Raw genomic sequence first — 16630 nt, forward strand, 5'->3', positions numbered from 1 at the left:
ATATGGCCATAATTTGTCTGATATTCATTTTAAAGAGAATGCTTACATAAATTAATATCTGAGGACACTGAACCAATGTTTGTGTATTTTCTTGTTTAATAGTCAAGTGGTTTAGATGGCATTTTACAGTCCAAGTAGGATATTTTAATTTGGGCTAAAGACTGATAGTTTTATATTTGCATCTAAGATCTTGAATGTGGGGCGCTGGGCCAATCTATGTTAAGGCAGGTGATGATATCTTCAGTCATTCTTCATAATAAATGTACTACTCTTCTGTGGCCACAAAATCCCGAATCCTTGAATGATCTACTGCCACAGGCTAAGGTTTTATAAGGCACTTTTGGCTATGTGCAATATTTCTCCTAACTCTCAGGCTGAATCTTAAAGAAATATTTTTAAAGCGGCAGCAAAATTATTTTAAAACTGGGTGCTTTATTGATTGGTCTAAATGGGACGGTGAGAAGGAGTTTGTACACAATGCCCGTTCATCTCTCTCTGTGCCATGTATCACCCACAGAGAAGATTACAGACACGGGCCACTGAAATTACTGTGTAGCTCACTTGACTGTTCAACAGCCACATGTCCCCTTCGGCTTTTCTTCACTTAACTGATCTGTAGAGCTGGGACCATTGGGCCGCACCACCCCTTCAGGAATCCAGGACTTGTCCACACACCGCTCCATTCGCTTCATTATCAGGTCCAGGAGCGTCTCGATTGCTTGGCTTATGTTCGTCCCACTGGCGGCGCTAGTTTCAAAGTAGGGGATTCTGGAAGACAAAGGCAACTCAGACAATAATAGAGAGAAAGGACAGTGAGCTTTGCCCTTGATAATTCAACCTATAAAATAGAGCACAAATGTGCAAGGCAACAAAAGTATTTTACTACCACAGGGTTCATCAAAAAGTGAAAAAGAGCCCGGCCGGTGTGGCTCAGTGGTTGAGCATCGACCCATGCCCCAAGAGGTCACTGGTTCAACTTCTGGTCAGGGCACATGCCCAGGTTGTGGGCCAAATCCCCAATGGGGGGCATGCAGGAGGCGGCCAATCAATGTTCTCTCTCATCTGTGTTTCTAGTTCTCTCTCTCTTTCTCTTTCTCTCTCTCCCCCTCTCCCTTCCTCTCTCTCTAAAATCAATATAGAAAAAACATTTTTTAAGTGAAAAAGACAATAATGTAAAATAATTGACACTACATTCCTAATAGAGATGTAAATCCTCTGCATATTTTTATTCCCATTTTACAGATGATTAAACTGTGGCCCAGAAAGACGAAGTAACCTGCCCAATTTCACAATGCTAGAAAGGAATAGAGTTAGTAATGGAATTTATAGCTGTTTGATTCCAGTGTAACCAACATAGCATAGGTTTTACTGGTTCCAAACTTACATACATCATTTGGGGATTTCCCAGACAAAAAAGTCTCTTTTACTTGTTGCACAAGGTGGGGCCGGAGGGCTGACATTGGAAAGAAATCAGAGGTCACTGGCTGTGTTTGCCAAACGCTTACTCTCGCCAGCTCCAGGTGGCATTCTGGGACCATCCACTGGAAGACATTCTGAATTGCATCTCAGAGTTCTTCAAGGATACGGATCTGAAGTACATTTGTTTTGTTATCCAAAGATCTGTGATATATGTATGCTTTTTAAAAGAAACTCACAAAGCACTATTTCAAAACTATAAGGTTGCTTTTCAGAATCTCTTAGTGGCCACCCTTTATACATTTGAATTAGTCTTCACAACAGGATAGATTAATACATTAAATTAGTCTTTACAACAGGATTAACCAACTGCTAAATTCTTCCTACTTTTTAATAAAACCATGAAAACAGGAATATAATTGTATTTCCTCAAACTGTTGATTTCATTTCTACCACTTAGTAAGGAAACTGACCAAAATGTTCTCAGATGTAAAAAAAAAAAAAAAAAGGCGGGACAAGGGGGACACCTGCAATTGAGTTCAGTGAAGTATTTCTTACTTTTATAGGGCCTTTAAAATCCTCCACTATTACTTTTCTTAAAGAATGTCTATGGCCCTGACCGGTTTGACTCAGCGGTTAGAGCGTCGGCCTGCAGACCAGAGAGACCCGTGTTCGGTTCCCGCTAAGGGCATGTACCTCAGTTGCAGTTTGTCCCCAGCCCTTGTTGGGGTCCGGTGGGTGGCAACCACTCGATGTGTCCCTTTCACATTGATGTTTCTCTCTCTCTCTCTTCCTCCCTCTCTCCTTCCTGCTCTATCTGAAGATAAATGCAAAAGTGTCCTCAGGTGAGGATAAAAAAAAAAGAATGTCTTTGTTTTCCTGTGTTCCCCTAGCATGTTAACCTTGCATCAATGACTCTGATTACAATTTCAGTTACTCTTGCATTATTTCCTGGCTAGAAGCAGCTTCCAAATGAGAGCTTTTACAGATGGTTTAAAACCTTCTTTGTGGTTTTACAAATGTTTGCAGAACTGTTCTGCTTCTTGCGTCACTAAGAAGCCGGTTAGGGTGTCCATGTGTAGGGATGGTAGGCTATTTCTCCACTGTGATTCCCTGCAGTGCTGTCTTATCTGCATACTTTCTATAGGAGCTGCAACCTGACCTCTGCGATTCTCTCCTGTTTTGGTATAGTTTCTAAAACCTGGTTAAGAAACTACAATTTCATTTGAGCATTTATCGACCCATCTATGAACTTTGCAAGACATGGTTGCTCCAACGATTCTACCATGCCCATGTTGCTAGCCCTTCATATGCTGACTCTGATGAACAAAATAGACCCAGAGACATGGAAGTAGGGATCAGACTGACAAACCTCAGAGGAAGGGTGGGGGTGGAGGGAGAGGGTGGAAAGAGATAAACCAAAGAATTTTTATGTGTGTGTGTGTGTGCATATATATATATACACATATATATACATATATACATATATATACATATATACATATATACATATATATAACCAGTGGACATAGACAACAATACTGTGAGTGGAGGAGCAGGAGCAGGAAGGAGGGTGTCAATGGGGGGAAAAGGAGAAACATCTGTAACAAAAACAAATTAATTAATAAAAAAATAAAATATCTTAATCAGCCCAGCCAAGGTGACTCAGTTATCTCTCCCTCTCTCTCTCTAAAATCAATAAAAAGCATATTTTAAAAAATAAAAATACCTTTAAAATTAAAAATAAAATAAAATATCTTAGAGAAGGCGAATTACATGGTTTGTAGACCTCCTGCCTGTCTACCATTTGGTTATTGGCTGTCTTTTTTCCTCCCTCTTTATCAATCACCTTATCCACTAAGTGAAAATAATGCATCTTTTCTACCCCTCTGGTCTCATGCAATATTTGATTACCAAGTGTTAAGAGAGCATCCTTTGTGGGGACTCAATAAATAATTATTTATCAAGTACCTGTGATATTATTAATCTCAGGGACAGTTTGTGATGCTGCCATTGTTACAGAAATTGAATTTTGGATTGAGAATTCTCAAAACCTAAATATTTACATTTTCTTCATTATGTTCTTTCTCAATTATACCCATGAAGAATCACTTAATGTCTACAGAACATTTCTTATACTTCGGGGGAAGGCCTGATCAGTCTATTGTCATTTAGAAATATACTGAAGGCAACTGAAAACGAATCCCTCCCTCCAAGAATAATGGACTGAAATTGAAGGGGAAAAAAAGTAGTCGAATAGTAAACTTTCTTGTGAATATTAGTCATAATAATGTACATCTAATTTTTTTTAATTTTCACAAATTCTTCCCAACGCTAGCCTCTCACACTCACTGGATGCCCCAGCTGAATCTCACTAAGCTCCTTCTACTCTCCTTAGTTTCTTCCCTTTCAGGTCCTGAAAGTCACCTCCCAGTCACGTTTAAGACATAAATGAGAAAACATAGTGGATAGTACTTTTAAAAACTAGAAAACCTATGTGGAAATTACAGACAATTTGGACAATGGTCAAGAGCCGTGACCTCTAGAGCCAGGCTGCCTGGGTGCCAGTCTAGCACCACCTGTTACCAAGGAGCTGACCCTGGCAAGCTATCCACCTGTGCGCCTCAGCGCCTTCACCTGCAACACTAGATGAGGTCAGGATCTCCTCACAAGGAGTTGACATTTACAGCACTGAGACTGGAATCTGCCATATAGGAATGTGTCGTTTTTGACAAATGTGTCATTGCTAAGCATTTCTCACTTCCAACACTGCAGTGGGTTACGTTACAAAAGTTTGGTTGTAATTCTGTTGTTTAAAAGTCAAAACACACAGAAACAATGTCACTGAGTCATGGATAGTCATAGCCCTAAGAAGCCTTGACAACATCATAAATATGAAATTCCCAGACTAGCCCACTGATGCCGAGTTAATCCACAATGCAGCTCATGTCCAGTGCTGCCCTAAATTTTGACACCTGGGACCATGCCTCCCTGCACCAGGGATGGCTCCCTCAGGCCTACCTGTCCCAGCCAAAGGGCTTCCTGTGCCCAAGCGTCCACCTCCCTTCACTCCTCAAATACTTCATTCCGCCAAGTGATCATCACTAAATGCTGACAGACAATGCATGTCACTTTACTGATTAATACTAAACTATAAATGACTGATGCCTCCAGCAGAGCTATGAGCTATTATCTAATGTTTATTAACACATGCAAATATGTAATTAGTAGTATTTCAGGGTATATGAGTTAACATGCATATTTTAAGTCTCTCATATTAAAAGATGTACAATATTAACAAGATGTCGTTTAGATTTATAACCTCAAATTCAAGTAACAAACATATAGCCTGCAATTAAAAGTATATCTTCCTGCCATCTGTGAACTTCCAAGTCATGTGACCAGGAGTCAGGTGAACAACCTTAAAATCTTTAGCCTGATTGTTCAGAGTCTTCCGAGCAATTAGGACAACTCAGGTTTTGTTTCCACAGGAATAGAATAGAGCTCACTCCTCTCCACTCTCAGCTCTTTGAGCTGTCAGACAAAAAATCAAACTAGATGAGATCCACAGAGAAGACCAGGAAGTAAGACTTTCCTTCCATAATAAGATGATGCCCTGGAGACAGGAATGTGTCATGTGCTCACATTTGAAAGCTGGATAGCTCAGCTCGTCTTCAGGGCATGGAAGGTCTAGGGGATGGACTTAGTAATATTTTTATGGCCATATCTTCTTGATGTTCACTTTTAGAAGGCATTTGGGGTGCTTTACATAGACACTGGGCGTTCTGCTGAGCTAAGCCACTTCTCTGAGAGGGGTAACCATGGTTCATGGGGTCATGGTATGGAGGAAATGAGATGATACACGTAAAGGGCTTAGCATAAGCCTAGCATCCACAAGTGCTCAATAAAGATTCATTTAATGAGGTTTTCTCTAAAAACAATATTCTGCTTTTCCTAGAATATACTAGGCAAAAGTTCAGTAATCTTAAATTCAAGAGGATCAATTGTTCTTTTCTTTTTTAACCATAGAAAGCATACAAAGAGTAGTATTGTTCCTTCTTTCCACATGGTGGTGCTAAAGTAGCATTTCCAGGGAGCAGTAGCTCCAAACCTTAGGAAAAAATCCTGTGCAACTAATGGTGACATCAATCTGTAAATGACCACTTGATGTCCATTTGAACACACACAGAACATCAATCTAGTGTGCTTTAAAAAAAAAAACAAATAACAATATTAAAAATAAAACGAGCAAAATGACAAACAGCTGCAAATCAGTGAGGAACATTATCCCTTGCAGTTTTTCACTAAGATATCTGTATGTCCAGCTCATGCCATAGATCAGATCCACTTCCAGCTGCTTGCTTTTCTATTATTTATTTCAAAAACACTAGAAGATCCAAGGTCCCAGTTAGAATTTGTCAGGAATAAAAGCAACTGTATGTGATGATTCTCCCACATGGTTCTAAACATTTGGCTCACATGTGGATCAGAAATTATGGAGAAATTCTTTAGTAAAGTAGGAAAGTCTCATTACTTTTCATAGTCTTTTGGATGCTAAGCGAACAAGCTATTACAGTAAAGCAGCAATTTTCAACCTTTTCTCATGGCACATATAAACTAATTACTAAAATTCTGCAGCACACCAAAAATATATATTTTTGCTGATCTGACAAAAAAATAGATACAATTTTGATTGCTTTACAAAAAAATAATAGTAATTACATACCCACTTTGCTCCAAAGTGACTTTTTATTTTATTTTATTGTATTTTATTTCATTTCATTTCATTTTATTGTTGACAGTTCAAAGTGACTTTTTTAAAAATCAGGTACCTTCGGTTGCAGTTTGTCCCCGGCCCTGGTTGGGTCGTGTGGGTGGCGACCACTTGATGTGTCTCTTTCACGTCAATGTTTCTCTTTCTCTCTCTCTCCCTTCCACTCTATCTGAACAAAATATCAAAAAATGTCCTCCAGTGAGTATTAAAACAAACAAACAAACAAAAAAATCAGGTACCTATACTTGTATATAAGGATACCTGGTAACACGAATTAACCAACCAGATGCAACTTTATCATATGATATGACCAATAAGATATAACTCTATTATATGACCTATATATTTATGGTCCAAGACAGAATTCACACCAGACAGCTATTGTTCTGTTGGTTGTGGTTGGGTTGTTGTTTTTTTTAGGACAAACTACGGAAAAAGAGGTCAGTGACCCTGACTAAATAATCAGGTATCACATGTTTTAAAAATTCTTGCAGCACACCAGTCGAAAATCACTGCAGTAAACGACTGTGTGTGGACTGTCTCAGCCTGGGAGATTGTGCCAAATGAAATCTATCTAGATCCTGTACTGACTTGTGTGGGGCTCTGGAAATAGTCTTGTGTGTGGTTTTAAAACATGCCCAATGATAAATCATTAATTTATTTCTTAAATAAAGGAAGGATGTCATCTAATTTGCAAAGCATTAAACTACTAGAGATCAAGCTATTCGTACCCCATTTCATCTCATTCAGACTACATAGACACTGGGCGTTCTGCTGAGCTAAGCCACTTCAAATTCCAGATGTGTTCTATACTCATATCATTAATGATGTAAATAAATGTTTTTAAACTCATCCTTCATTCCAGAAACTCTTGAGCACCTTCCTCATCACTAGCCAACAGCCTTCAGTGGGAAAACAAGTTGTTTTAAATTTGCTGCCTTTCAAAGTATGAACCTTAAAAGTTCTCATCACACACACATGAAAATTGTAGCTCTAGGTCGTGATGGATGTTAACTAAACTTATTTTGGTAATCATTTTGTAATATATACACAAATCAAATCATTATATCGTTCATCTAAAACTAATGCAATATTATATGTCAAATATATCTCAATTTTTTAAAGTTTGCTGCCAATTTCTTTGCACAGCACATGAAATATGTACATTCAATTATCTTGCTTTCATTGCATTCACAATGTCCTCTGAATCAAGGACAAAGGCTTCTAATGACCACCATCTCTCCTCTGTAAGTAAAGCAGAGTGAGGGAGGAAATTTAGGTGCAACCATTTTTACTCCCAAAGTAAAGTCCTTGCCTGCCCGCTATGTCTGGAGTCCCTCAGCACCAATCTCAGTGTCCCTTCCGAGTCTATGTCACAGCTGGTGCAAAGAACTTTGTGAGAAAAAGATCCTTTTTCTCTTAGCATGGATTGTCCAGTGAGAGGTCATTGCGCATGTTACTCCCACCCATGCATGACACCAGCAGACGACTGCTTTCTATTCTGTGCAAAAGTGATTCTGCCCAGCTATTGTGTCAAGGAAAATGTCTGCCAGTACACACACCTGACAGTAACTTGGTATCTACACCAGTGGTTCTCAAAGAGCTGTCCTCAACCACCAGCAGCAGCAGCATCTGGAAATCAATCAGAAATGTAAATGTGGGGGGCTTCACCCAGACCTACTGAATCAGAGACTGCAACCCTCAGCATTCAGGTAATTCTCACACACACTGCAGCTTGAGGTCCAACAGCATCATCTACGAGAGGAATGTTGGCAGTACTGCTCTCTTCTAATATCTTTGTCACTGACTTTGTAACTATTCTTAAAAGTGTTTTGGGCCCTGACCAGTGTGGCTCAGTGGTTAGAGTGTTGGCCCACACACCAAAGGGTCACGGGTTCAATTCCTAATCAAGGGCATGTACCTGGGTTGCAGGTTCAATCCCATGCAAGAGGCAACCAGTCAATGTGTCTCTCTCACATCGATGTTTCTGTGTGTGTGTGTGTGTGTGTGTGTGTCTCCCTTCTCCCTTCCACTCTCTAAAAATCAATGGAAAAAATATCCTCAGGTGAGGATTAACAAAAAAAAAAAAAAAAGTGTTTCAGCAACAGTGTGGTTTGTAATAGTTTTGACTGGCAGGACTGCAAATTTGAACAAGCCTCTGTTTTGTTCTCTCCTCTGATGTCACTGACAATACTATTCAATATGACACACTGGAAAGCATTGCCTTGCACTTTTCTAGAAAACTCGAATGATTTACCAATAGATTACTTTGTTATGTTAGGAAGTGACCCAAGAACATCATATTACCATGTAAACAAGTCTCATAGAATTTTTAAAAAAGGATTTTGCAGTGAATTAGGAGTAAATGGATTCTTAGTCTACTAAAAATAAATTTCCAGGTATTCATCATCCTGCATCCAGCTCGCCCTTTCCAGCCAGGGCTGCTGCAGAGTTCTCATTTCTGATGTACCTGTCCCGGCACACACAGATTTATGTTCCACATTTACTGTCACATGTTCTTCATTGGGTGTGCCAAGTTTTTCTGAGACACAGTGTGTGATTCTCTGAATGTATGTATATTTCAGAGAATCACTTGTGAACCAATGCTCCATTTTTATGAATTGAGGATAGAAGGTAGCACAATACTAACAAAAATGCAGATTTATCAGACAACATACAAATGATATGAAGATATGCCATAAACCAAGCTGTTTCTGACTGTTAGCACATAAATCGACTGACCAGCATAGCCCTTTAGTGTATGTGTAACCCATAAAAATAGTATTATTATTAAGAATAAAAAAATAGTCATTAAGTTCATATGCCAAATTTGCTGTAAGTAGTGAGCCAAATTGCTCTGAGACTGCTCAACAGCCTAAAGAACTATAAAGAACTATACTTCATACTTTCTAAATCTTTTTTAAAATGTTTTATTGATTTTAGAGAGAGAGGAAGGGAGAGGGAGAGAAAGAAACATCGATGACAGAGAAATATCTATCAGCTGCCTCCTGCACACCCGCTACTAGGGATCAAGCCCCAAACCCAGGCATGTGCCCTGACTGGGAATCGAGCCGGCACCTGTTGCTATATGGATGACGCTCCACCAACTGAGCCACACCGGCCAGGCTACTTCCTAAATCTTAAGGAGATTCTTCTCCAATCGTTTCCGTTATCTGCTAATTCCATTTCTCCTCATTTTAATGCAATCTAAAAACTTTATATTGAACCTCTCTCTTTAAAATACATCTGTGCTCTGAGCACAGATGGAAAACAAACCCTGAATCCCCAGGTTCCCCATACAGTCAGAGGCAACTGCAGCCTCAGGCAGGCTATGGAATCCGGGAACCAAGGAAACAAGCAAAGGGCTGACGAAGCCTAGAGGAGGAGAAAGGCAATCCTGACTCGGCCCCAATCCTTGAGAACATACTGGTTTGTCCTAGCTACTCTGCTGGCTGCCCTAGTTTTTTATCTTTTGGCCTCTACTAACACACTTCTCAAAAGCGTGGTCTAGGTCCATGGTTCCCATTGCTTCATCACTCGCTTCCTCCTCACCCCCTTGCAACACAGCTCCCAGCTGCCACCCTGTCTTCTCTGCGGTGCCTGACCCCTCCCTCTACAGTACAGGAGTGCTCTCTGGAGGAAGGGAGAGTACCAGAACTGCCTGCCGGGCTTGGTCACCTCAGGCAGTGGTTCTCAAGCTCTGTGCATGAAAATCATGTGGCAGGCTTTGCAAAGATGCCAATGCCCAGGCCCCCACCCGTGGTGGCTTTGTAAAATGTCAACTTGCCCAGGCTAAACATTTCCAAGAACTCCCCTTCCAGTCCAAGTGGACCACAGAGAGATGGGGGGAGAACTGGGGGACAGAACTGAAGCAGAAGCCATTCTGTAGCTCCTGGACGCTGCTACTCATCCACGGGCTCATCTCATTGACATAAGCCAGCAGCCAGACCTGCACCTGCTCCGCCTTCCCCCAGAATCAGGGGTGGGGAACGCCCGGCCCTTGGGCCACATGAGGTCCACAAAATCAATACCAGCTAACATCACAGCCTCATCAATTAGTCTGACCAAATATAGCAGGCTCATTTTTAAGTTGATAAATGATGTTATAAATATCCAAATGGCCCTTGGCAGATAAAAGGTTCCCCATCCCTGCTAGATCCTCTTTCAGCTTTTCCGATTCCTGGGCCAGGTGTGCATGTTTAGCTCAAGGGCCCTGGCTACTGCAAGACAGCCAGGCCACCAAGGTCAGAGGCAGCAATGACTGACACAGGGTTCGGTCCATCAGGATGGGCTCCGGCTGCTTCTTGCTCTCTCCCACTTCTGATCCAGCTTCCCTTCCTGAGAGCCCATCCTGTGCTCTTGCAGCTTTAGCACCAGACTCAAAGCAACACCTTACGGAGGCTGCCTACCCAGCTCCCACAAGAGCATAAAGTCAAATCCCTTTATACCTCAGTATGTTTATTCACCTGAAGCTTGCCTGATAAACCACCCAGAGCAATTATGTCAGAGGTGAGGCCTGAACATGAGTATTTGTTAAAAGCTCCCCAGGTGCCTCTAACATGGTTCAACACCACCTACCTTTGAGCGAAAATATCCACATCTTACTGCAAACCCTACCAGAGTAAGCCAGCTTCGTTGATGGGAACCACCCCCCTTCCCAAAGAGTTGGACTTGAGAAAGATTTAAAAACCTGTTCTTCCCCACCCAGTGGATTTTCTCTAATTTAGTCCTTTTCCTTTTCCACAAACCCAGCCCCCACCCACTTCACAGATCACTGCCACCTCCCTGTCTCCAGTCTTTCCTCCTCCCCTCTCATCCCACTCACGCCGCCTAGACTTCAGTGCTTTCTGAACCCCCAGCACCCCAAGGAAGAGCAAAGCAGCAGCCATACGAGAAGGGAAAGGACCTCCTCTGGCCTCCTTGGATTCTGCCTAACAGCCAAAGGCCATGAGCCCGGTACCATCTCTACATACCACTCCACACACGCAGTCTTCCTCTCCCGCCCACTCCTTCCTTCTCAACCCCACTTGCTGCCTCCTGCTTATGTTAAGGGTAATTAATACACATACATGTGAGTTCTCATTGTAGCAGAGGCGGGAAAAAAGTAAAGTATAAATTCCTTTGCAGAGGGGCCCTGGACCGAAGAACTGAACAAAGGCCTCCCCAGGGCTCTCTCTATGGTTCCCACTATATGTTAATATACAAAGTGGTATTTGATGCCTCCAAAGGCCTATATCAGAGTGATTTTTTATTATTATTATTTTGTTGTTATTGTTAATCCTCACCCAAGGATATTTTTTCCATTGATTTCTAGAGAGAGTGGAAGGGAGGGAGGAGAAGAGAAGGAAAGAGAGAAACATCAATGTGAGAGAAACACATCAATTGGTTGCCTCCCACACGACCCTAACCAGGGCCGGGACCAAACCTGCAACCCAGGTACATGCCCTTGACAGGTATCAAACCTAAGACCCTTTGGCCCATGGTCCAACACTCTAACCACTGAGCCAAATCAACCAGGGCTTGTTTTTATTTTTTTGCTTGTATCTTTTTTGTTATCTATTCATGTGCTAATGTTTAAATTGGAAATGTTTTCTCTAGATTTTTCCACAAAAATACTCACCCATATTTCTCTGCAAGTGCTCTGGCTTCCTCCTCTTTCACTACTCTTTGGTCTTCCAGATCACTCTTATTTCCACATAACACTATATCTGGGTTTTCACAATATGCATGCATTTGTAGCTGGCCTGTTAATATAAGAAGATAAGAAAAGTATAGGTGACAATAACATAAGTGTGTGATCAATGGATAATACATGCAACAGTGCTGTGGAAATTGTGGATGGATATACAGATGGAGGAACTGATAGAATGCTTGCAAAGCATCAGTACCCTAATCTGTAAAACTGAATGGACGAGGCAGAGATGTCAAACAACTCTGTCCTCAGTCACTCATCCTCAGAGAAATGCAAATTTAAACAACTATGAGGTATCACCTCACACCTGCCAGAATGGCCGCCATCAACAAATAATCAAACACGTGTTGGTGAGGGTGTGGAGAAAAGGGGACTCTAGCACACTGCTGGTGGGAATGCAGACTGGTGCAGCCACTATGGAAAACAGTATGGTGTTTCCTCAAAAAAATTAAAAATGGAACTGCCATTTGACCCAGTGATCCCGCTTCTAGGAATACATCCTAAGAAGCCAGAAACACCAATCAGAAAGAATGTTTTCACATATTTTCTCTCCACAGCAATCACAATTTTAAAAGAGTTGTCTTCCTATAAACTAAGCTATTTCTATCTGAAATGTTTTTCATATTTTTCTATTATCCTTAGGCAGTCAATTATTGAAAACAAGATACATGATTAAACGAAGAGAAAAGACCCAGAATGAACAGTCAATGAGCCAGTCATCAGAACCAGTGAGAGACAGGAGACTCCCACTCTCATTCCACAGCTTTTCTTCCTTTTCACCTGAGAACCTGTGAATAGGCATAATTTTCAAAAGCAATAAAATCAAACAAAAGAGATTCATTAAGCTAAATAGTTTACTCTCCCAAAGAAGAAAAATACAGTCTTATTTCTTACTTGTCACACCCCATACGGAAACCGAAGCAGCCCAAACTTTCACAAAGTTTATGGCCTAATTTATTTTTTGCATGGTTAACCAGAAGAGTGTTGACATTTTAGTTCCTCATTATGAAGTCATGTTCATTTTGTCTTATCAGGAGAAAGTTAAGTTAACAGATGTTAACTCTGGCCTGATACTTGGTGTAGAATTTCAGAGCAATGACCTTTGCCTTCAAGGGACAACCAGGAAAACGAGAACTATACAAGCAAGACCAAACTGTGTAGTTTCCAATAACAGCCATGCTCTTTCTTTCCTTTGGCCAGTGGTTCTCAACCTGTGGGTCATGACTCCTTTGGGGGTCAAACAACCCTTTCACAGGGGTCACCTAAGACCATCGGAAAACATATTTCGGTTGGTCTTAGGAACCCGAGACGCCGCTCCTCTATCCGTCTCCAGGCGGGTCACCCACATGCAGACATGCCCACATACATCATGAGGAACTGTATTGAAGGGTCTCGGCATTAGAAAGGTTAAGAACCACTGCTCTAAGCTGTTACATATGCTGTCCTCACACCCTTGAAGACCCAACCACAGCCTTCCTTCAGGGACTCCCCACCCTTCCTTTAAGACCTGCGTCTCAGTCACCTCTGCTGTGAAACCTCTCTGGTCTCCAGAGTGGCTCTGTGCTCTGTTAACACCTCATATGTCCAGTGTCATGGTTATAAGCATGAACTCAGTATCCAGCGTGTCGCAGGTTGAATGCTGGCTCTGTCGTTTACTAGCTGTGCCCCTCTGGGAAACTTATTTGACTGGTCTTTGACTCAGTTTCCCCATATGTAAACGCCAATAATAATGGTACTTATATCATAGGGTTAAAGTGAGGATTGTAAGAGTTGATTTAGTGATTCTTCAGATAAGATCCATGGACCAGCAGCCTAAGAACTTGTTAGAAATATAAATTCTCAGGTCCCAACCCAGATCTACTGAATCAGAAACACTCAGGACAGGGCCCAGAATCTGTATTGATGTTGTTGTTGTTATTGATTTGAGGGGGGGGGGGGAGAGAAAGTGAAATACAGAGAAAGAAACATCAATTTGTTCCACTTATTTATGCATTCATTGATTGATTTTTGTATGTGCCCAGAAAGGGGATCGAACCCACAACCTTGGTATACTGGGGCAACACTCTAACCCGCTGAGCTACCCAGCCAGGGCCAGAATCTGTGTTTTAACAAGCCCTTCGGGTGAGCCAGGTGCACACTCACATTTGAGAACCACTAAGTTAATATGTTAAAGCATTTAGAAGTGCTCCATTTAAAAAAAAAAAAAAAAAGTGCTATGTAAATATGACTAGTAATAATGTTCAATAATGTTTATTTGGGGGAGTCTGGGAAGTATGATTATTGGTCATTTTTCTTTTTATTTATTTTTTTCCTAATTTTTCTCTGAAGACTGTTAATTACTTATATAAAAATTAAATCAATCAAAGCTTTTAAAAATCTTACTAAGGAAAAGGGCACATACATAAATAACTACAACACAAGATGGTCTGTGATAAGGACCCCAAAAGTAGTACAAAATGTAATAAGAGTTAAGAGGAAGGGAAAAATTTAATCCAATTAAAGTTATCCCAGAAAATTTCATGGAGGCCATATATTTTTTTTTTATCCTCACCCAAGGACATTTTTCAATATTTTGTTCAGATAGAGTGGGAGGGAGAGAGAGAGAGAGAGAAACATTGACGTGAAAGGGACACATCAAGTGGTTGCCACCCGCACGACCAACCAGGGCCGGGGACAAACTGTAACTGAGGTGCATGCCCTTAGCGGGAACCGAACCCGTGTCTCTCTGGACCGCAGGCCGACACTTTAACTGCTGAGCCAAACCGGCCAGGGCATGGAGGCCATATTTTGCCAGATATTGAAGAATAAGTAGACTTCTAATCAGTTAAATAAATGGAAGTATGGGAGGGTTACTTTTCAAAGAAAATAGGAATAAAAGTAGACCAGCCAAAACATGTAAGATACATTCCTGCTGGGTTCTTTTACCATTTATGTGAGGGTACAGAAGAAGAGCTGAGAAATTTAGGCAACTTTAAAGTTTCCTTACAAAATACGCTGCCACTGGTTGAGGAATGACTACGGACATGACTTGCTTACTCTCTAAGCTCCAGGAAGGCTGTTGAGTAAAGATGATGCTACCCAACTTCTTTGATTTCAGCTCTCTGTTCAGTCTCCTACAATCAGCGTGGCTCACCTTTGGTCTGTTAACCCCTTCCCAAGAGGGCATGGAGAGATGTGGAGTCAAGAGAGAAGGGACTGCAATGCAGCTCTGGAGATGCAGAGGGAAGGTGCTCACCAGCTCTCCTCTCCTTGGGACATCAGGAGTCAGCTCTTTGTTTAATGCAACACTGCCTCTATTCTAGTATGCATAATGTTATGGATGGATGGATGGATGGATGGATGCACAAAAATATATGTCTATATGTATATATTTTTAAACTATTATTTTATAAAATAAATATTTTTATATAAGTTAAATAAATTTATATAAGTTAAATAAAAAAAAGAAGGAATGAATAATCACTATAATACTAAAAATGCTAACAGGCAGAGAAATACTAAAATGTATAGATAATTAACAAATTTTTACTTCTAATTAAGATTTTATATTACCAACTCTAACACTGAACATTATATATTTTAAAAATATATAATCCAGGACTAGAGAAGAGGAGAATACTTTCCATTGAAGATATGAAATCTACTGAAGAGATAAAATTTTTAATACATGTGTTTTATTTACCTAACTAGGCAGTAAGGATTATTTTATTCCATAAAGAAAAATAATACATACATACCCATAATTTTGTTCATTACCTAAAATATATAAAGCTTATAAGGGTAAGATTTATCTAATGTGTGAGTTTCCCTTTCTACCTGTGGAAAAAGAGGTACAGTAAGTTGATTATTTTTTAGTGTCAAGATTCTATGAGCACATATGTAACAACAGTCCTTTTAAAGTGTTAGACTTAAGGAAGTCCCAGAACTTGTTCCAATGATGCAAAGGAGAGGATGATGAGCAAGGGCTAGGGATAAGGGACTAGAAATAGTCACCATCATTCAGTTGTAAAAGAAATAACAAAGTGTACAACTCAACCAGGCAGGCACTCAACAAAGTGAAGCCCAGTAAGCATAACTAAATTTCAGAAACATATATTTAAAGTATTTGATAGCTCTTTAACTCTTCATGATAAACTTGGTTAGGGAAGAATATAAAAGGCCACTGAACTGGAAGCCAAGAGTTCCATGTCCTTGAATAAGTCTATTACCCTTTAAGGCTCAGTGTCCACTGAATTTCCTCACATGGTGGTTGTGAGGATAAGACATGAAGTATGTAAAATGCTTTTAAAACCACAATGCACTACATAAATTATTTACTTAAAATCTCATTTTTAAAAATAAGGTTTTCTCTGCCATGTGCACCCAGGCCCAGCAGAGGCAGCTAGCAACCATGGACTACATTGTAGCTTCTAATAGGTAGCCCAGAGCAGGTCACAGGCAGTGTCTGACATTGACCTGCATCAAAGACCCTTCCAAGAGACCCCAGAACCAACAGAATCAATGGCTCTCTTCAAACCACATCAGAGCACAACCTGAGTAGCTCCACAAGCAGCACTTTAAAAAGAGGTCTCATCAGGCACCAGACCCTGCTGGGGAAAATTCTGCTTTGCGAGGTCAGCCCCTGAACAGTTCATACACTGTGGTCAAGGTCAATTCTCATAGTCAGTGAGCCTGAGAGTCAACCCCAACCATGAATGGGCCAACAACAATCAAGACTCAACTACAACAGGAGGGCTCATATAACCCAC

General features: G+C 40.8%; 1 protein-coding gene across 5 annotated transcripts in view; it reads right to left on the reverse strand.

The window, feature by feature from the left end:
* Nucleotides 1–421: 421 nt before the first annotated feature.
* RAB27A (RAB27A, member RAS oncogene family) overlaps nucleotides 422–16630 on the reverse strand; it is a 91504-nt gene continuing 75295 nt past the window's right edge. For 4 of the 5 annotated variants that reach the window (XM_036246328.1, XM_036246341.1, XM_036246331.1 and 1 more), the window contains 2 exons: nucleotides 11811–11934; nucleotides 422–768 (listed from right to left, as the gene is read on the reverse strand). In XM_036246328.1, coding sequence (XP_036102221.1) covers nucleotides 570–768; nucleotides 11811–11934 — 323 coding nt within the window. In that variant the 3' untranslated portion in view covers nucleotides 422–569. Of the gene's footprint in view, nucleotides 769–1392; nucleotides 1590–11810; nucleotides 11935–16630 lie in introns of those variants that run through there. The other variant, XM_036246346.1, reaches the window with a different exon arrangement.

This window comes from Molossus molossus, unplaced genomic scaffold, assembly GCF_014108415.1.
Source record: "Molossus molossus isolate mMolMol1 unplaced genomic scaffold, mMolMol1.p scaffold_m16_p_1, whole genome shotgun sequence".
NCBI lineage: Eukaryota > Metazoa > Chordata > Mammalia > Chiroptera > Molossidae > Molossus > Molossus molossus.